Genomic DNA, 22,515 nt, shown 5'->3' on the forward strand with positions numbered 1-22,515 from the left:
CTCTCGGTCAATGACATTACTTTAGGGTCCCGTACTTCGATCCTACGTCATGCTGAATGTGGACACGGTACACTCTGCAGAACGGCTTTAAGTGTTGTAAGGTCACAGTAAGGTCAAGCCAAACTTTAGTACAACGTTTAGTTAAGAGGAACATGGCTATTAACCGGACGTGGCAGTAGTTCTTAATTCTCTCACCCTACTTGCCGACAAGAATCGTTTAATATGGCAAAGGTGGACAGTTTCTTTGAGACAGAGGAGGGGCGAACTGTTGTAGTGGCGTTAGAGCGGTTCGTCAGAGGATCTGCGACAGGACTGGCGCTATACGGAGGCGGGACCATCGCACTGTCGGTCGTGAACGGGAAACTCTTCAGAAGGTAGGTGCAACTTTGTTCGTCCGTTTCCCTTGCATCGTTAGGCCATTTTTACATCGTTTTCTTCTCTGCTTTTACGTGGCGTTGCCACAGCTGACTGTATACAAAGCACTCAGCCTACAGTTGAAAACAACATTTAAAAAGTCTAAACAGCCATGATACTATGTATGGCAGCAGAATTCTGTTTGACACAGCCAAGACAGTCCAGACATAAAACCTTCAACGACAAAACAAATTGTACAACAGCTTTAGTAAGGTCTATACATGCAGACAACTAGATACAAATGAACTAAGTAAACCTGCATACCAGAATATGTATAGTACAAATGTGTAGAGGTAAGAGAAAAGTCTGACAGGTACTATCTACATATCTAAGCCGCATGGAGGATATCACCTGTGCCTCAGGTGAGCTAGCTTCGAATTCTTTCCTAGTGGTGCGATATTTATTAAATTGGCTGGTAGGCAGGAAAGATATTGTTCTCAAGATGTCCTGCTCGGCACTCTCAGTTTATTTCAACAAATGACTCCCCCTGGGGTATCACATATTGGCACAGTTTCCATACGTTTGTTTGTTCTCCCCACAGCCCCGGCCATGTTGTCCGCGAAGCCCTGTCCGTGGACACGTTGCGTTTCTCGGCGTTCCTGGGAGCGTTTCCCGCCGTCTACAAACTGGCTCACGACACATTACGGAGGGTTCGACCTGGGAAGGTGAGTACTTAGGGTAAACATGCTAACTAAAGGTTGTAACTCACTGCACTTGGGGCAACGGTGTGACACAGCGGGGCTCATCCACTGCGGCACCGTTTTTATTTTCGCCAATTTTTTTATATAATTCATAATTTAGATATTGCTTAATACGTAAAAGTATGACTTAAAAGACAACAAATTACACATAAAGTAAGAAAATTCGTTCGTTATCTCTGAAATTCGTTAAGTAATCTTTGAGTAAATCCTAACCCCACAGTGCCGAACCTGTGCCCCAAGTGATACCACCTATAGCGAGGGTAAAGATAAATACATAAGGGATAATTTTACTGTCATGAGAAGGAATGAGTAGTCTGTTTGCCAGAATGAGTATAATATAATTTTGGCGGCTAATAAACACTGATTTACTATAATCGGCCTATCAAATCCATTTGCATAATGTATAATTTTCACAATTTGTAGTCAACGTACATGTAATCTGTGATTGGAGCCTAGATATATAACAATTGTACCATTACTTACTCATGCAACAGTAGTACCAGATTTCATCATTATTTGGTTATGTTCTTTCGTGGTTGTATGTAGCGGGTGGGTTAAAGTCCAGGGTCAACAACAGCACGTAGTAAAGAACAAGGGTCGTCGCCAAAAATAGTAACTGGCACTGCAAGCAAACATGTTTGTTTGTATTAGCTTGATGTTACATGCCATGGCAATTTAATTCGATCGTGGACTTTTGCTCTATTACTAACAAAAACTGTTTAAAGAAAGATCGGCATTTTTGGAGAGAAATATTGAATAATCCACATTGCCTACATGGCATACCACGCCGTTATACTATACAGTTCAATGAATTCGTTTAAGTAGGGGGGAGAAGAATGACCAAATGTCCCTTGGAATCGTTCGATAAAGTTAAATTCTGAACCCCCAACTTGCAAATACAAATACATACCAATTTAAGCGCAGACACGTAAAAAGTATGCATTTGCAGTATATCATGACATGAGACTTTGTCGTCTCAAATTCATTTTCAAAATCTATGAACCAAAACCCGGTTTATTTTCATTGAAATCCACAAATGTTCATTGATATGTTTTCTTCTCAGGAATTGAATAAAATGAAGATCGGATATAATTTTTTTACCCAGGATGGTTCGAACAGCACCATGGCCGGCGCCATTGCAGGACTGACCATGTTTATCGAGTCGGGCAAACGACGGCGGACCATCGCTCTCTTCCTGTTGGCCCGTGCAGCGGGCGCTTTCATGAGTACCTGGGTAAGTCTCCTGAACATAGGAAGCTTTGTGGTACAGGTGCACTTTGAAAGCTTCTTGGGAAGAAGTTCTCGCCCACGGATAGTTCAACGTGTAAATCTTTTAGTTTTACACCAAGTAGGAGAAGGGTAGGGGACGTTTGTCTCGTTTTCCTCAGCGATGATACTGGTAACAACAGGACTGTTAGTCAACAACAAAAATTATTTCACGTATTATCCACATTTCGCAGAACATTCAAACAATTTTCGGCCTTCTTTATTTATCGGTCTTGAAAGAAAATTATTGCTCAACTCCCGTCAAAATTTACCAACACAGATGAACTTTGCTAGCCTAGGTGCCTTTTATAGCTTCATTTCGCTCTCTCTGTCGCTCGAGGGAGAGGAGCCCATCCAGGCTAGAACTTTGATCTCGAATAGTACTTGGTATATATTCATAATAAAAAGTTAAGAATATGAACATAAAAATCTATTCACTAGATAGTCAGCTCTCCATTGTTTCTACTTTCGATATTATGTAGCCTAGAATCTACATGTACTGTATTAGATTAATGTTCCACATACTATAGCCTTTTGTGTTATACAATATGCAATGTGAATTACTTTGCGTGACATTGTACCCGTTACAACTGCTGTGCAATACAATTTGACTTGACTTATTCCCAGGTAAGACGAGGCCGCCTGCCGCGAGTCCGACACCTGGACACGGGCGTGTTCTGCCTCTGCACGGGCTTCATCGTGTACGCCGCCGCCCTGGACCCCGAGCTGCTCCCCGTAGGCTACTACAACTCCATCCTCCGCTGGTCCCGCGGCTGGACCGACAAGGGGCTGGCCGAAACCCTCCGGCGGGAGGGCACGGCGTTCGTCCCGTGCGATGTACACATGCACCCCGGTAGCTGTCATGTCTACACCCTGAAGGACACGCTGAGGAGCTGGCCTAGCTTCTTTAAGATGTACCTGCCCATCAATCTTGTCCCAGTCTTGCTCTTCAAATACAAAGAGCTTATATCAAGGTGAGTTCATGACAACACGATCACTGACGAAAGATAGCCGATTCTGTCAGAAATGTCTGACCGTTTACAAAACTCATCCAGTCGCTTTAGTAGCGATGTTTGTATTGAGTATCTTATTACCTGAATGTATAACATTTCACCGACACAACACATCTTATGTATTTCGCGAAATTCTGGCCACCATGTTGGGGCAGACCATGGATCCAAGATGGCGTCTTTTGTCCACCAACATGGCGGACGCCCAGCATAGTCACGTGACTGCAAACACTCGAGCCGTCCTGATGGTAAAGGCGCCCATACCTTTGTCATACCTTGAACGTTCTGTAGCTTAGCTATGGTAGCCATTCGTGGCTTTTATGTAGAATAAAGGTGTTTCATGCATTCATTGTCATGATAATAGCTTCATTTCTTTTCTCAGGCCCACAGATACTCTGACGTCACTCTTCATCAACACGGCCTGGTCCGGCACCTTCCTGACGTTTCTGGTGCAGATTGCGAAATACGTCATTTGCGTACTACGTCACTGGAAACACAAACCTCCTCCGGCGGACGGATACATCCCCTTCGCCGCCGGTGTGCTCTGCGCCCTCTCCGTGCTTTTCGAACGGGCTTCGAGAAGGTAAGAAAACCGGACAATCGCAAAGTTTGAAAAATTAACATATCTTCTCTGAGTCATTAAACAATTGTCAGTTAATTCTTAAAGAAGACAGATATTATTTAGTGATTTTTCAATTTGATGAAATTATTCTAAGTAGCGGGTATTCCCGATTGCAAAACTGACGACCCGTTTGTCTTAAACAGGCGAGAGCTGTCTATGTACGTCGTTCCGCACTTCCTGAATGGGATGTTCCTATTGGCTCAGCGGCATCACGTGAAGACCGTGCCGTTCGGGTCCATCTTGGTTTTCATGGCGTCCACCATGACCCTCATGCACGCGTACGAACGGGAGAGAGACTCGCTCTCTAACTTAGTCAAGGGTATCATCAAACACTTGGTAGGGAACTAAGATATGAGCAGGTCAGAAACTTTATCGCGTAACCGGTGTAAGCTATGACTCCCAGGTCACGTGTCTTCCATCTCAGAGCTGGAGAAATATGGCTGATGCTCTCTAAAAATTCTTCGTCGTGCATCAGAGTTTAATTCTCTATGCTAAATGTATTACTGTTAAATGCCACACTGTTGACGACCAATTGTCCGTGTGATGGGAACATATTCAAATGTAGGCGGTCTCTTTGTCTGTTATACATCATTCTTGTGGATGATTGGATAGCTCTTACAGCTAATTGTGGATCTAAATAAATTCCTAATTTACGAGGCAACCTCTTGTCATACAAGTAAGTCTCGTTTAAACACGAAGTGTTAATGTTGTCAACGATTTTTCATCAGATGAAAGTTTCATGATATTATTTTACATCAAACAACCTTAAACGATTGATGCAAAATGTGCAATATTGGACCTACCTGTAATAGTTTTCGTAGATTCCTAGCTGCTACGCTATACTGAATTTTGTCACTGTTATATTTGTAATTATTGTTAAAGACAAGTCAAAGCTGCTGGTGCGAAATGTTCCATAAATAAATACTCATCTAAAAATGACGAAAAGTCAAAACAATGCTAAATATATCAAGAATGATATTTAGTACATTATACCAAATAAGAAATGTATTTTCCTTTTTTTCATATTACTGATGAAAGCAATAGTACAGAACTACTTAAAAAGTAAATAAAAACGAAAACTGTGCACACATTGGTTTGTGTGGTCATTATTTTGACCCCGCACGATAAACATGGTCCAAATCATAGAACCAAGCAATTTGTATATACAGTTCACACACTTATTTTATACCATGAAGAAAGATTGCCCATGTCGACCTTCTCAAAATCATAAGTGCCCTTTTCAGATGCGTTACATTTGTATTTGGTAAATCAATTGAAATCTTCAACAGAATGAATATGAATTGCTTATCTTTATTGGTTGAAGATTAAATTTGAGAAGAGGCGCAATCAGGCAAAATTCTCCATATTTTTGTCTTTCAAAGAATGTCCAAGTGTCAAGATAAAGACAGGTAAAATTTTGAATCAAATTTATGTCAAATGTCTGTCAATAACGAAAGTTCAAAATAACGGAAAGATAGATGTCAGCGTGTAAATCATTGGTAAATAAGGTAATATGTTAATCAAACCGAACGAAAACCAACGTACGTCCATGAGACGGTTCAAAATGTCTGTCGAAAGTCGACCTCTGCTAGCTATATACATGTACATCAAAATAAACTAACTGCTTCTGTTAACAAAATCAGTATACCGAATATACGGTATTCAAAATAACTATAAAGATTTCAAAGACTGAGTCCGTTCCTCTAATCTTTGTTTCTCCGTGAATTGAAGAGAAATTCAAATCTAAGCTCCTCTTTCAATACAAGGAATTGCCTTTGAGTATGCGTCGCCTGTTTGATGTTGTTCTTGTTTATTGCATCTGACGTTTAGACCGTAAGAATTAAAACATATTCTTGATAACAGCCAGTACAATCAACGATAAGAAAACAATAAATTAACTTCCACGTCGTCATACATGATATTGGTCACTGTAGGACCTTGATGATAAATATCGCTAGATGGCGCTTTTATACAGATCAGCGATCGCGGCCGTTGACTTTATTTCGTAGAAGTATAAATCTATAAAATCCATTTTCTCAACTTTTTTTCCCAAAATCAATCGTATATTAAACTTTCCTTTCTTGCAATGTGTCAGTCAACGACCGCTTTCGAGCGCCTCTAGCGACATGATACAAAATAGCACCATTCTTTTGTTTGATTCGAATCAAATGTTTAAAAGAACAACTGGACGTCCTTTTGCCCCTCAGACATACACAGGCCGCAGCATGACGCGACGACAGTCTGGACAGCCAGTTGTTTTTTGTAGCGTTGTTTCCACGCATCTGTGAACATAGACATATCTTAAAAGCTTTCTTCAAGTCATTTACCTTGCCGTGAGACAAAACAACGGTTTAGCCTTGGCCTGGCAGCCATAATTATACTACAAAAAGTTAAAGAAATGTTACCTACTAGAGTTGACCATGTAGATGCATCTGAAATAATATATCTTAAGTATGACACTGCAATCTTCCTGAAGATACACATAAAAAGTATTTGCAATTGTCCAAGTCCTTCCCAAAAGTGCCCAAAGCTAAGAAGCTTGATAAAGTACAGGAAAATATTTTTATATCATGACAAAGAAACAATATTTCATGCCTCAGCACTTAACTGAAGTTCTACAGGTCGTGACGTCAACTCTGACCCGTGTACAACTACTTCCGGTTCAAACGTTTCCTCACCTGGAATGGAATATGTGTGAGCAGGGCAGAGCCTCGATCCTGTCCGGCTTCTCCCCGTACGTGTCCCCACAGGCCCCACAGTACAGCTCCATCGCCTCCAGCGCCTGGGGCAGGAACACGGTTCGTTTACCACGTGATAAAACCTTATCTTGATATAACCTTCTCTCAAATCAAAGATTCGTCCCCAGTAATCTCTACAAAGCCCCACGGGTCACGGGTAGAAATTCGCCAAATAAGACAGAAAACACGCCAGAGGAAAAATGGTCGAGAAGTTTGCGATCAAACTCCGCGGCCATCTAACTCATCTGGCGTGTTTCTGCCTTATTTGACCAATTTCTACTATTTTTTTTTCCATTGACCTGTGGAGCCTGGTAGAGGCTACGTCCCCGGCTGTTATTGAGGTTTGGCCGACGGACAAGACGAAAACGGCACAAAATGGAAAGCTTGATAAAAACGCCTAAAAACGTCCAAAACAACCGGGGACTAACCTCCGTCCGAGAGTAACGTTATATTTAGTCAGGTTAAGAAGATGCGTATGTAGAACGTTAACAAACTGGCAATTTGAACAATTTTGAACATCTCCACAACTGTACAATGGACAGAAATAGCGTTTTTCCAGCTCAGATGTAAAATGTACATTTCTACATTCGATTTGACCTAGCCTGGGTGCCAGGCTGTTTCCAGTGTCTACACAGGTCAGCTTCTCGGCTTCAGTTCTTCAGGGCCGATATGCATATATGATATATGCCGCCCTCAATTCTACTGCAGACCCCCCCCCCCCCCCCCCCCCAAATTTTATCAGAGTGTTAGGGGGAGGGGTGGGGGGCTCTGTGGTAAAAGTTCCCCGGGGCAATGTTGGCCTTGGAATGTGTAGGCACTGGAAACAGTCAGGCCTCTAGGCTATAGATTTTACCTAACCTGTGTGTATTTCACCACGTGTTCTCGCATCTGCTGGAAGTCCCCTAGCGACCGGTACAGCATTTCCAACCGGAAGTGGGCCCTGAGGAGGGAAAGCTGCAAAAGAGGACTGAGTTGAAGAACAACGCTCACACATGGTTTTAGCATTGAATCATTATTGATAAGTGATCAAGGTTTGAAAGATATGAAAGACTTAGTATAGCTGAATCTTACCATGTGTCATTGGATGATGATGATAGCTGAATTCACTGAGTCATTGAAATGACGCACCTTAGGTGAATCTATAGCTTAATCTAAGACAGTGCCATAGGATTGATATTGACATACTTTTTCTTCAGAAAAGTTTGCGGTATCGCAATACCAACCTCTAGATAGCGAGCAGTAAGATGTGAAAAAATTGGATGTCAAGATATCAGAAAAATAAAAATATCATCTGTTGGATTTGAAAGGTTTCACATTGCTGCTCCCAACGAAACTTCCCTGGTAGTTGATGACAAAAAGTATCAAATCTCCAAATATTCCCAAAATGTGTGTCGCCTGTCTTTTTATTTATTAAGCTATGTTTTAAAATGAATGTATAGTTAAATTTAGTATAATGGTACCCAAAGTCTAAATACCTGTCCATTCGCATCAAATAATTTTCTGTAGAGTTTATGACTGATAACAGGATAACATCGCTCTTTAGAAATCTCGTGCCAGGCGTTCAGAATTCACCAGTATCTCAGATATTTGCCAATCTAAGTGGCAAGGCGCCTGGTATCTTCTAGTCACTCATGAATCTCCCTAATCAAGACACACGCCGCTCTATCTTTTCTTAGGGTAATTTGCCATTCCCCTTATCTTTCAAGATCTGACAACAGGCCAAGGAAGGACCAGGCTGACTAAGCTGGCTATTATGTGGAGAATAATTTGCCAGTGGTGTTTTGATACCAAGATGAGTTGGTCGACAATAAAAGATTATTGGGCTACCTGGCACCTATTAGATATCGATCGGTGGACTTCAAAGAACGTACCGAGATACCACAGGCCTCCGGAGAGGAACATGAACCTTAGAACTCTGACCGAGTTCTACGATCCGCGTATCCACGTAGGAAGGCTTAGTGGAGGCTACCTATAGGTCGATCAGCTTATCTCATGGTTTTATCTCCCTTCAGACAGTTATGATCATGACCTAACATTTGTAGGGACATTTAACAGTCTTATTCTACAATTACGGAAATGCCTCTGTGTGCGATGGTGCAAAATATTCTGCCACTACAAAGCACTCGGGTTGAGGCCTGACGACCCTCCGTCTCGTATCAGCCATACGGTGATTTACCCCATTCCTGGCGCATACCCGTCTCATAATTAGCCAGCGAAAGGGTATATCACCCCGTAAGGCTTGGTTAAAGTTATAACCTCGTCGTGTGCAGGCACGTCGATCGATGATAATGATGATGATGATGATGATGACGATGATACCACATTACACATTCAGAGGGGGTGGGGGGGGGGTGGGGGGGTGGGAGAGAGATTCAACACACAGAAGTCTACATCTGGTATTCCGGTAAAATACGTTGCACTAAATCATCTAGGCTCGCTGCCACAAATATCCAGACGATTCCTTCGAAGCAAACGTGATCAAATGTAGCTCGCTTCAAAACTAAGCGGCGATGACAGGATCGTGCCGTGGAATGTGGCACCACACCAGATGTTCTGATGAAGCTACGACCGACCAAGAGATAACACCATACGTCTGATAATTCTTGTGATTGGCGATGCTTCAAAGCGTCTTCAGAAATCTGGTGTATTTGGATAACGGCAGTTTTTATCACTTTCGTCGCAAATCATGTCGTTCGGCTGATTATACTTATCTATCAAAGCATACAAGCTGGATATAAATACAATCAAAAACACCGCTCACTTCTGTTCGTGGCAAGGAAAAATCTAAAGAGTGTAGCACCGATCCTTCAAAGGCGGCTATCGCTATCGTTAATGCTGCGTTATCTAGCTCCTCGATGGACTGTGTAGAACGCGGTTATATAAGACCAACATCTGAAGTTCCGTGGGATGGTATTCAGAAGGGATGCGATGAGTACCTTTGGTTTTTGTTGGTGAGTTAATTGTTCAAACACTTTGGTCATAGGTTACAAGTATGCATCTGAGCAATGATTGGTGTAAAATCTGTTGTCTAAAACTTAGATTTTGTATTTGAAACGAAGCAGTAACCAATCTACAAAATAAAACATTCCTGATTCCCAGACTGGTAATCGTACCGACTAGGTGTATACAAAGGTGTGGAAGAACTGAATTTTAACGTTTGATATGTATACAGTATCCTCAATAGAATGCTGTTGTCTCACCTTGTTACCTATGGCCAGAGCAAGTTCCAAAGCTTTTTTGTTCATCTCCATACCCTGTGGGGAAAAAGCAAGAACAAAACCTAAGAGAAAATAACGTTAAGCTATACTGCTATAGCAAGGAGGTTAAAAAGTAGACAATGTACAACAGATCTGAAAACAGTTGATTGAAACAGACGCTTCAAAGGGAATTGAACATCAAAGACCTGGTGTTGTAAGAAAAATAATTGCACTGTAATCTGACATTTTAAGACAAATGCGGGTAATCAAATCATCTATCGAATTTGCCCTCTGACCTAGGATGACCTATGACATGACAATTGTTCACTGGAGAGACTCAAGCAAAATTTTCTTCTTTTGAAACCTATTCTTCTTGCTTATCTTTCAGGTAGTTCGAAATCTCAAGGTTCACACAACGTCTTCGCCTGTCGTAAGTCTTGGTTTTTGTTGCTGAAGTTATTATTCAAACACTTTTGTCATAAGTTACATGTAACGTTCCGCATCTGAACATAAAATGCTGGGAAATTTCTGACAGACATCTTATTGCAACAGAAACAAAATAGTAGCCAAACTTGACTAGTACGTAACCTGTGTGTGTGTTGTGCCATCAATTTAGAGACGATTGATGAAAAGTATCGTCAAATGACGGAACAACGGAATGTAGCACAATGTACAGGGGGGGGGGGGGGGGGGGGCGTCGGTAGATTTACCAACCTTTTCAAATTGCTTGTTCATGACCAGCACCTTGGCCATTCCCGACAGCACTTGCACCTGTCCATAACGGTCTCCAGTTTCTACCATGATGTTTAGGGAGGCTTCATATCTGGGATAGGCGCGCTGAAATCATAAATATAACATTAGCTTTGATGTTCATAATGATTATTGTCAGTGTTCGCTTTTAAGTCCATATGTCTCGGTATAAGTTATTCAGAAGCAAAGTGGAAGTTTCCATCATAAAAATCCGACTTAGTCTAATTTTTTGCTGTCTAATTCCAAAGAGGCGCCGTTTACTTTCTGCAACTTATGATTCACTGCTAACCGAGTCACGTGTTCTATGTATTCAATCTAACGTGGCGCCACAGAAGCGGTGGATTGCTAATTTCTTGACAAAGACTGGAGTTGGGCTTTTAAAAAAATTGTGAAGTTTTTTGTTTCGAAATTACCGTTCAACCTTGCTTCAGAAGAGTTGCAGCTTTTGCAAGAATTCTCGGATGAAGTATTTGCAAGGCCACTAGTATCAGCTAAGCCCAGAAAAGGAAAGAAAGTCGGATGTACCTCTATGTCGCCCCTGTTTCTGTGAATGTCCGCAAAGCACCTGAGACACTCTGCCTGGGACGGCCGGTCGCCTTGGTGAAGGGCTATCTTCATGGCATCCTGGGAATGAGACGGGGAAGAATTAGCCCTACAGATTTGATTTGATTTGATTTCAGTTATTCGGCTGTGGTACAACTAGCCGGAGGCTATTATCAAGGGTTATCCCTGATCTCAAAACACTGGACCTAGAGGAAAACCATTTTGCCATTTCATTAAAAAAAATTAAAAAAACTGAATTTGTCCAGCAAATGGTTGGTCATGTGGTGTTTTTAACGTTTTTCAGGCGTTTTGATCGGGCATTCTATTCTGTACCGTTTTGTTGATGTCTCGCGGCCGCGGTACAAAATAGAAAGCCCGATAAAACGCCTTAAAAAACCGTCAACAAACAGCCAAAACAAACAGCCAAAGCCTAGAGAGTACTGTATGCCTACGGGCTTCTAAACTTTAAAATCCCCATACACTACAAGTAGAACCACCCATATGGATTCCTTCAGGAGCCCAGAAAATCACTCTGCTTTGATCAGGCACAACCGCCATGTGTATGTTTGTTTATGGTGATGCCTACAATTAGGCGACACCTTGTATGATCGGGGCGGGCGGAGGGGCGTGTTCAGGGGTAGCCCTCTACTCATTTGTCTCCCTCCGTTTGGTGAAGTTATAGTAGGATCCTCTTTATTTTCCCGTTTTGCAATGAGAGAATGTAAAAGAGAAACATTTAGTGGGAAGATTCCGAAGAAAACGAAAATTTCATACAAACATTTACATACACAGTCACAGAAACAAAATCAAAACGCAATATCATGAAACGATGACTTGGAAGTTCATCTGTGTTGATAGATGTCATTCTGGATACTAGTAATCAGAGCGCCATTGACTTCTATCTGCAACTTATGATCCACTGTTCACAGAGTCATGTGTGCTATACCAAATAACGTGAAGTCTCAGAAGCAGACTGTGTAGTCTGAAGTCGATCAGTCCAAAATTTGGAAAAGTCCAATTTTTTGTGTGTTTGAAATTGTAGTTCATCAAGGATCATAAAATTCTAGTACTTGTAGTTCTAGTTCTAGTACATAGTCTGCAAACTACCTGGTTGGAATATGATGTATAAATCTGCAAAATAATCAGAACGAAAAAATGGATCTGGACATGATGGCAATGTCCTGCCACATGTAAACCATCTGCTGTGATAGTTTTATAAATATTTGTAACCAGAGCCGGCCCGGGCCCCGCGGCACTGTTACAGCACAGACATTCTTCTGGGGATGCATGGGCGCGATGCCACATGGCAGGCGTCACAAGCAGGGGGGAGATCACTAATTATGCTAAAGCAGGGGATGGAAGTTGATAAATAGAAGAAGAAGAAGAACTTTATTGCACGACAACTGTAGAGGATACAGTGTTTGGCAACTTGTACATACAATACATACAGAACAGTTTAACTACATGGGTTACTAGTATCTAAAAATCTAAGAGACTAATCTATTTTACACATGGTGTATAATATTTACAATCAGGCTAGCATTATGTGCTGGTTCATGATAGTATAATATTGTCTCGTTTTTTAAATGAGTTATATATAAATTGACCGGCATAGGCAGATATATCAGCAGGATATGATAGTAACATATTAAACATATGAGGGTACAGTTTAGCTTGAGTATCATTCTCCGTAGTGACTGCTGACTCAGTACTTTCGCTTGTTAACCACTGAGCCAAAGGTCACTCACTACGGAGAATGGTACCAGTCAGGTAAGGTACAGTTCGGTTGAAAATTGTTTTCAAGCATTGTTATCTGCGTGAAAGTGGGGGTCTTGTTTTCACTGACCAGTTTATGCGTCTGTTCATATTTATTATGTGTCTATGTGTATGGAAATTTAGGCCAGCAATAATAGGCTATACATGATATTTGGTTTGGGGGCGTTTTGGTTTTCAGAAGACAAAGGTAAATATCTTTTTTTTGGGGTACCTACTGGCGGCTTTTCATGGTATGGCAGCGGCACTTCCTGTTTTGTATCTTATGTCCCGGGCATGCTGTGGTTTTACCTTCAGGATCTTTGTGAGGTGAGATTAGGTTGATTATGATAATCTCTCCTAAAAGTCATAGTCACCAATACAAAAATTAACGTAAATGAATACAGTTTAGCTGTCAATGGACATATTTTGGAAGAGTCAAAATTGTGCAATGTTGTGATGAAAGAAACAACTAATATAGCTTAAGGCAAAAGAACTCTTGAAGAAAGAAAAAAATATAATAGATAAGTAGAAAATACAGCGTGTGTTTCATTTGGTCCCATGGTCTGGGAAAATGTGTGTGCATGATTTTGTCTTCATCGCCTTCAAAGCAACAATCCGATTTGTCCCCGCTAGTAGGTAACCATATAAGTAACCTTATATGCAGGGGGATTTCAAAGTCAAATACAAGGTTAACATGATTAAAAAATGAACAAATGATGGGTACATAGGTTATTTTGTTACAGACAAAATCGGAGTGAGACCATTTAGCATTTTCAGCATTGCAAATGATCCAATCTTATATCAGCACTACGTATAATTTGATCATATTTCATATAATCATGGAACATATGCGCCATACGAATAGAAAGGCGTACGGCGAAAATTGCAGCGTTGCCGCTGAATGAAAAACAAATTGTCGGGAGCGCATCAAAATGAGATTTGCAGTGATAAAGAATGTTCACTTATGATACTTGACGCAGCGTAATTAAGTTATCATGAAGTACATATTAGGTTGTGAAAATTCATGTCGAATTGTGTCATATTGCGAACTGCGCCTTTTTGGAAATTTTAAAAAAATCGCAATTTCAGACGCAATTTTACGCGGGCCGTTGAGCTAACCCACTATCCCCGGTGTGCATTGCACTGATAGGTGCGTAACAAATTCTTGACAGCCTCACAAACCTCCCGTTTTAGTACAGCATTCAGAGTAGAGTAGACTAATCCCTGAGACGAAGTGATCGACGTTTTGTATGTTGATAACGTCATGTATGTTTACCTTCCTGTCAATTGTCGCTCTATCGGATAGCTTCAAGTTAAAAGCTGGCTATAGTCAAAACAAAAGGACAACAAATGCGTCGTTTGTTTGAGTCGTTGTGTGATATCTTTAACGTTATCATTACTCGATTTCAACCTCTGTTTAATGTTTATGTACGCCGGGCACATTAAAAACCGCCCAAGTGACGATATGTTTGTACAAATGGATGAAATGGAAAAAACCCAAATGAAGTTTATCTATATTTAGACAAAGTTCTAACTAGCATTTAGATTAAAGGCATTTTAAGCTCTAGCTTGTGAGAATTTTTCAAATTTGGAAAGTCCGACTTCTGTGTACATATGCCGGATACGCTTTTCGTTCCTGCTCCCTTTTTTAGGTCAGGACTATGTAAACAATTTCAGCGGCATATCAGACCAGAATTTTATCGAAATCTAAGTGAGAATTTTTCTTTTGGTTTGCTTTAATTAGACACACCCATTAACACTTAATAGAGAATAATGAAAATTCAATCTTTTTTGTTGTTGAGATATCTCAATCTTTAAGATTATCGATACGTTAGCAAAAAAAGAAATTGAATGGTCCATGGTTTAAAGCGATTCCGGTACGTGGTTAATTCAAATTAGACGTAACATGTAAGGCAAACTCCTCAAATGGGTCTGATCCAGTGACCACTCACTGGTTAGTCAGAGTATCAGGTTACAGTTTTACGGACATAATTGACCCCCCCCTCCCTCCCCGTAACCTTTGACTTTTCGTACATCTATCTAGTCTGACCTTGACTCGTAAATAAGCCAGAGTGCAACAACTTGTTAAATCTCGGATTATCCGGATAAAGACGTCAAGCAACTAGCTAATAATCCGTTACTCCGTCAACAAATCCTTTTTTTTAGTAGCGTTATGAAATATCTTATTAGCTGTCCTCTTCGCATAAAAGAAGAGGACACGTCTCGTCGAAAGACAAACCGAAGGCTCGTATGCTATGTGACGAATTCGGTACTATGTTCTGGTTTGGCCTTCGGGTCAACCGGGGAGTCAGGAGGTTCAGTAAACAGTCCATTATCCGTCAATCATCTGGGGAAACATTCCCACTATCAGTTGCACGGAAAAATGTTAACAGTGCGCATCGGCATGATTAAACCCAGACCTAGCCTGGGTAACAGGATGGTTCGGGACCTACATAGTCCAGGCCGTCTTCAAGTACAAGTGTTGTGCCGTCCCCACATTTCTGCTTAGCCTGGATGTCAGACTGTTTGCAGGACTTACACTAGCCTGGATACCAGACTTCGGCCCGATCTCAATAATATCTATCGAGCACGGTCTAACTCAGGTGCATGCTGTAGAACTTGAGGGCATGTTGACCCTAGAGCCGAGGAGTTGGGCTGTGTAGGCCCTGGGAACAGTCTGCCATCCAGGCTAGGCCTGCGCAGGCAAGCTTCTCGGCTTCATGTCTATAAACTGAGGGGTGTCTGTGGTAAAAATCAGTTGGGGGCGTGTTGGCAACGACTGTCGGAAAAATCTCAAGACGTTGCAAGCAAGATGAAGGGATGGTCTCAAAACACGGATATCGTTTCCTGTGGTATAAAATCTCACTCTCAGCCTTGAACAAAATGTTATTGTATAGGTGAACGCTTGAAACTATTTGTCATCTAATTCAACGATAGTGCAAAATATCTACTTTAGCTGTAAATATTGCCATCCTCACGCCCCTCCTCAATAATAAGTGAAAATGTTACAATTTTTCACATTGAATTTATAACGTTACGTTCAGTTTATATATGTTGTAAGGGATTGCATTCGTCTTTCGGAAGTTAATACGTAAAATGGTGGTCCCGTGTTGGAGGAGGTGCCTCGAGCACGTTAACCGCCTTATTACTTAAATTGGGTACCTAGTGGCTGCAATAATACACCAATGTAAATTATTTCACACTTTCACCGAGCTTTTACCATTAGTTTAAATGACTACATTTCTACTAAAAGCGCAAAATCCAATCATTATGCGGAGCGTGGGACAGTTCATTAACCACTGCCATGGAGGAAGAAGTCAAACCCGACAATGGTATTAAATAGCAAACTATAAAATTGTACCATATAGTAGTTCATTAGTCACTAGCATAGTGTGATGTATCACACTATTTTCTAGTCTTCGTGACTATACACGCAAATTAGCCTTCGGGCATGATTTTGCAAATAAAACAACAAATAATCATTATTACCTCGCAAGACTCCATAGCTTCGGTGAGCCGTCCCATCTTCCTCTGCGCCATGGCTATGTTCAAGCTGCACACTGTCTCCATCTTCCAGCTCCACCTCGCTCCATAGTCCCCCAAGATCTCACGCGCCTTTCCGTAAAAATACTGACTCCTCTCGTAGTCTCTCAGCTGATAAAACAGTCCCCCTACGCTCAGGAAAGTCCTACACTCCAGCACTCTATCGTCGTAGGTCTGGGAATAGGACAGCGCGTTCTCAAAGTGTTCTAACGCGGTGCAGAACTCGCTCAGACCCAAGTGGGCATTCGCCATGCAGTGGTAAAACCGTCCGAACGTGTGCTTCCGCCTGCGCCCCACAAAAGCGTTGTTGAGGCTATGTTTGCAGTACGCGATGGCCTTTTCGTACTCGCATAACCGCTCGTTGCTCCGCGCTATGTTGAGATACGCCTCTTCCCGGAACTCGTCCGCGTCCATAGAGTTCGCCACGTCTATCTGTTGTATGGATGCCTTCAGCATCTCTCTGTATTTCCCCACCTCGTCCCAAGCTGAGGCGAGGTAGCCCAGGGTTCGGAATTTCAGGCGAGGTTCCGTGATTTTGGGGAGAGTTTTGGTCCATTTGGTAATGGCGGCGTCGATGTTGTGAGCGTCGTAGTGTTTGAGACCTTCCTCCACGTGTTGTTTCACCGCCCGTTGACCCATGGCGGTCCTCGCGCCTTGACTCCGGGACTGATCTCAGCAATCCTTCACCACCAGTTCCCCTTTCTCTAGCTTTAGCTGTGACTACGCATTCCTCTCCGTCTACTCTCTGGCACTGTCATAGTGTCGTCTACACCAACTGTACTGGCAAGAGAGAGAGACAAAACTTGGTCGAGGCTTGGCGACCTGGAATCGACCCGTGGAGCACAGAGTTTTGACAGCGGCGTTTTTCTCGTGCCCGGGAACCGGATATGCTAAAATTTGGCACCCCGCGATCAGATTCTCGTCAGCAAGAGCCAGTAAATACTGCCTGTCAACACCAGGAATACAAGACCGACCCTGTAAGGTTAAATACTGTCAGTTTTAGGGACCGCTTCCCGAGCACGAGCACGCTGTGTGTGACGGGGACAGCTAGCGGAGCTGTGCTGATCAATGCTCACCATCTGAAGCTCATCTGATGGGGAGAAATCATTTGGCATCGGCTAAATTTCCCCGCGGACGGCTTGCGCTGAGATGTCTATCATCGCTCAGAATCCAACCGCATTACTGCAAGCGAAATTCCTTCCCTTTCGGTGGGGAAGGAGGGACATGGCGCGCGGGCTGTTGTGACGTTCAGAGAAAGTATCGTGCCGTGCGGCGACCTCCCTGACCGACTTCCAGACTCGGAAGCCTTCCTCCAGCTGTATCCTGTATTGTGATCGCGTTGCCTGTCAAACTCCCCTGCCAAATGACCGTAAGGCACACACAGAAACACTCCAGCTACCGAAGGCCGCCCCTTATAAACAAACCAGCATGTCTCCGTACCTCACTCAGTCACCATCCTCCATTTTTGATTTGACCTTGAACACCGTGAGGTCGACACATTTCACGACCGTCCGTCTCTCGGAGGTGGTGTCGGGATCCGTCAGGCACGGCCTCGGGCGTGTTGAGCCACTTGAGCCGGGGCCCTGGGAGCAGCGGCGCCTGGAATGGCGCCAGAAACGCGCGGAAAGAGCGCTGCGCTGACTGGAGAGGACAGGAGCCATCTGGAAGCGGACACACGGGGGTAAACAAACATGGCATTCCCGAGGGATGCTCACTAAATGCGGTAACCCGCGACGGCAATGTTACGTAGGCCTTACCCTGGGAGCCAGCCGGGATCGGGCAGCTAGGACAGTTTATCTACCCTTCTCCTTCAGGCTTAAACTCCCCCGGAGCACTAATGTGAGATCTGCGGGCTGACTGCCTTGAGTCCCCGAACAAAACTCACTAGCTACCCGGTCCTGTCTGGCTCCCAGGGTACGTAGGCCTAGGTTCCGTACAGTTACCAGCTAGTATTGCACCTTATATGAGGATGAACTGAACTGAACTGAACTGAATTCCAATGGCAAATGTTATCATTAAAAAAATTCTACAGTCCGCGTATTTTGTTCCAACTTCTCAGGGTTAGGCTTATGTGACATTTCCAAACCGGGGCCCGGGCGGGCAGATTTCGGGAGCGAAAAGTATGATACAAAAGACATCAAACTACACAAGATGTCAAAATAAGAATTCATGGGAGTGATTTGTGCATATTTCTAGGTACAAATTTAAATTTTTCGTTTCTTGAAACATCTCGGCCGGGTCCCGGTTTGGAAATGTGACCTAGGCATAAGGTCGACGTCACACTTCCAACTCGGGACCCGGCCGGGTAGCTATAGGAAACGAAAAATATATATATATAGGAAAAGCAAAAAATCACACATGACGTAAAAAAAAATAATCAGGAGCATACTTTGTAAACTGACTGACTGATTTTGTGTATATTCCTTTAGTCTCTACCAGACTCCGGATCGCTGGAAAATCGTAGAATGGAACAACTAGAGGAGCAAGCCGGCCAGAGGAATATAACCGGCCAGGGAATTCGGAACAGCACGCGATCCTAGACTCCGGATCGCTGGAAAAATCGTAGAAATGGAACAGATAGAGGAGTAAGCCGGGAGAGGAATATAACCGGCCAGGGAACAGCACGCGATCCTAGGAGTCTGTAGAATCCCGGCATGTTGTTTGATGTCCACTAATCGCTATCTAATAGGTGTGAAGAGGCTAAGTTACCCTTTTATTGCTTTCCGTCGCGTGCTGTTCCCTGGCCGGTTATATTCCTCTGGCCGGCTCACTCCTCTATTTGTTCCATTTCTACGATTTTTCCAGTGATCCGGAGTCTGGTAGAGACTAATATTCCTTTGTAAACACCTTTATTTTTCGTTTCCGCAAACATCCCGACCGGGCCCCGTTTTGAAAATGGGACATAAGCCTCAGGCATAATACGCCTAACAATAATGATCTAGCAGACGGCAGAATACACAAAAAAAGTAAGAAAAATCATTTCTATATCTGAAATTCGTTGAGTATCCATCGAACACTGCAGTGACGCAAGCGTGACACAAGTGCAGTGAGAGTGCACTTGCGTCAAAATAACAAAACAGTGACTCAGTGAACGAACCCTGCATTGACGTATGCTTGACGCAAGTACAGTGAGAGTGCACCGTGTTTCATATATGCATAGACCACGGACCGATGTGAGCGCTGCAGCTTATAATTGTGAAAAAAAGTGCTCACAGGCGATCTCATGGAGAACTGCAACGCATCACCAAGTAACCGAAACCAATCTTATCTTCAAAATTGCAGTGTCTTATTGTTGTCGGTTTCTGGAAATTCCTGCTGGGCCGGTTCCATGTTTGTTCCGATGTAGAGTTGTTATCAGAGTTTGGCAGGATGCGGAGGTTGAATGTTGTACAGAGTATTCATTCATCTGTTACCAAAATGCTATATTCTGCTGATTTGTAAAAAAGATGATTACAGATACATGATGTGATCCTTTGTGCTGCTCCAAGGCTAAGATAATAATGCTGACATCATTGGACAAAAGATACTGAAAGCTGGCTGAAGCTGTCAATGAGAAGGTTACCTGTGCGTGACAATGTGTCCATTCATGTTATGTAATCCACCTTTGTTAATTCTCTCAAAACCTTATGAGATGGCGCATGTTACCGGTAATACAGCTACCAATGCATCCCTAATTTCAAATTCTTACATATAAAGAATATGCTTCTTGCTCTTTTGTCATCCGCAATAGCGGTGAAACATGATGTTTTATGAAGTAGCTAGTGGTAGTGCAATGTGGCGCGCGTGTTTGATACCCTTAGTCTTTTTGATAAGCGTGATGTTTCTTTTTTTTACTTTCAACACGCACACATCCTGTCACAGGCACACGCGCACACAGACAGAGGCACGCGTACATACACACACATACACGCCCACAGACATAAACACATATACACAGGCACATATACACAAACACACGCACACACACACACACACACGCGCATTCACAGGCACACGCACACACACACATTCACAGGCGCGCGCACACACACACATTCACAGGCGCGCGCACACACACGCACACACACGCGCGCGCGCGCGCACACACACACATTCACAGACACACATACACACACACACTCACTCACACACACACAGAGAGAGAGAGGGGGTAGAGCTCAAAACATAACCCCGATGTACAAAATTAGTGTTGACAGGCGTTGTCAGTGTTCTGAGCTATGTACATCTGACTGCCAGGCTTTTCTACTCAATTAATGTATGGAATATGCACATAATAAAAGTATGCAAGGTATCTCCAAGTCAGGAAGATAAAAATTTAACAAAATTCTCTAATTTCAAACGTAGAGTTATTAACACATGTGTACACCTGAATGTCCCTGAATGATGTTTTGTACATAACACCGTATGGGTGCCCCTGGTACATAAAGACACCATAATAGAACTAAAAATCATTGAATCGTGTCGAAGAAACGCACACGCCCAGTTTGGCCAATCATCATACCGTAAACGGGGAAATATTCGTGCGGATTTAATTTCGCGATAGGGGGCAAATGGGTTGTTCGCAGTGGTTTTAAGTTCGCGCTTTAGACCATGAGGTCGCAAGATGTATGCAAAAGACGGGGGGAAATCCGCGGTAGATATGTCACTGCAACAAAAAGCCGAAAATATAACCCTCGTGAATATTATCCCTTTTACAGTACATTATACATAGCAGTTACATAATCATTTTACTGCGCAGGGGTATGCTTTGTTGTCAAATAAAATGGAAGGCGAAGCAAATTCGGACGCCTCTCCACAGAGAGAAAGCGTGCTCTGAGATCGCTCCTCCAAAAATCAGACATGTTTTCCGAGGAGTTTTCCCTCGTGGTGACGGTGTTCGTGTTTCTGACGCCGGAGGGAGGAGCCTGGCAGGACCGTGAGTAAAGATTAAGCCAAATGTTACAATAGCCAGAGCTATAGCTAACTAGATATATAGAGAGATGACATGTCCACACCAGCCTGGTGGTCCCGGATGGATGGATTCCCATAGTCGATAGTCTCCTTAGCATCTTGGTTTTATTTGGACTGTCATGATGGTAGTGGGACGGTCAGGCATGGCCGGAGCGCTAGCGGCGTGCGACGTGGGTCTCGCCCGCAGGCAAAAAACACCGCTGTCCGCCAAATGCTACAATAGCGAGTGAGCTATAGCTAACTAGATATATAGAGAGATGACATGTCCACATTGTGCTGTGTTTCTGGCCAGACAGATCTCAGGGACCTGGGAGGGCCTGCATTTATTGTTCTCAATTAATCAACTCAGCACCAAGCAGATACACATTGTCAGACTATTCTCCAAGCAGATCCTACGGTAGCATTCGTGGTTCTCCCGTCATTCACGACGGATGAGCGTCTCTGGCGCCTCGTCCTGACAAATGTGTATCAAGTCTACTCTCCAAGCAGAGGTTAGGCTCCGAACTTCAATCGAAGATGGTAGAGGCCGGGCGGGTGGAACTGACCATAACAACTGGTAAGTCGTGGGGGGTGAGAGGGGGCAATGACCTCATAAGAGAAGGCTATCCTGGTCAGGGCTGTCCCCAGGTTTAATAACTTTTTTTTCCATCCCAAAAGATTCCCACTTGTTGTTTGGGAGCCAATTTGGATGATTTTCCTCTTTGAATCTGTCATTTCAAGCTTATGAAGACACATTTTCATCAATTTTATGTAGTACAATGTACTGAGGTTCAGATTTGGGGGATGCATGGGGTGAATACTTCTTCGTCCTAATAAGCAACGGTCAGATGTTTCAGACAGTATCCAAATATCAAGACAATCTGTATAGGCATTCTCGAGTTGTGATGTTTACACACATAGACAGACGCATGCAAATGCTAACAAAATATAGTAATCTTCTTGGCAAAGCTAAAAATGCTGCTTGGATTGTACTTGGAGTTGGAACATGAGATTACATTTACCAACAGTATTGAATGGATAGGACTT

General features: G+C 43.0%; 2 protein-coding genes across 2 annotated transcripts; one reads left to right on the forward strand and one right to left on the reverse strand.

Moving 5' to 3' along the window:
* The first annotated feature begins 61 nt into the window (after nucleotides 1-61).
* LOC118406426 lies at nucleotides 62-5,792 on the forward strand. Its single transcript, XM_035806476.1, has 6 exons — nucleotides 62-374; nucleotides 956-1,079; nucleotides 2,221-2,349; nucleotides 3,009-3,355; nucleotides 3,774-3,974; nucleotides 4,157-5,792. Exons 1-6 carry the CDS (start codon nucleotides 223-225, stop codon nucleotides 4,359-4,361), a joined length of 1,158 nt encoding a protein of 385 aa, XP_035662369.1. The 5' UTR covers nucleotides 62-222; the 3' UTR covers nucleotides 4,362-5,792.
* LOC118406425 (43 kDa receptor-associated protein of the synapse-like) lies at nucleotides 4,914-18,286 on the reverse strand. Its single transcript, XM_035806475.1, has 7 exons — nucleotides 16,486-18,286; nucleotides 11,224-11,322; nucleotides 10,663-10,785; nucleotides 9,952-10,005; nucleotides 7,610-7,705; nucleotides 6,692-6,795; nucleotides 4,914-6,295 (listed from the first exon to the last, which is right to left on the reverse strand). Exons 1-7 carry the CDS (start codon nucleotides 17,176-17,178, stop codon nucleotides 6,217-6,219), a joined length of 1,248 nt encoding a protein of 415 aa, XP_035662368.1. The 5' UTR covers nucleotides 17,179-18,286; the 3' UTR covers nucleotides 4,914-6,216.
* Nucleotides 18,287-22,515: the final 4,229 nt, after the last annotated feature.

This window comes from Branchiostoma floridae, chromosome 19, assembly GCF_000003815.2.
Source record: "Branchiostoma floridae strain S238N-H82 chromosome 19, Bfl_VNyyK, whole genome shotgun sequence".
NCBI classification, from domain to species: Eukaryota; Metazoa; Chordata; class Leptocardii; order Amphioxiformes; family Branchiostomatidae; genus Branchiostoma; species Branchiostoma floridae.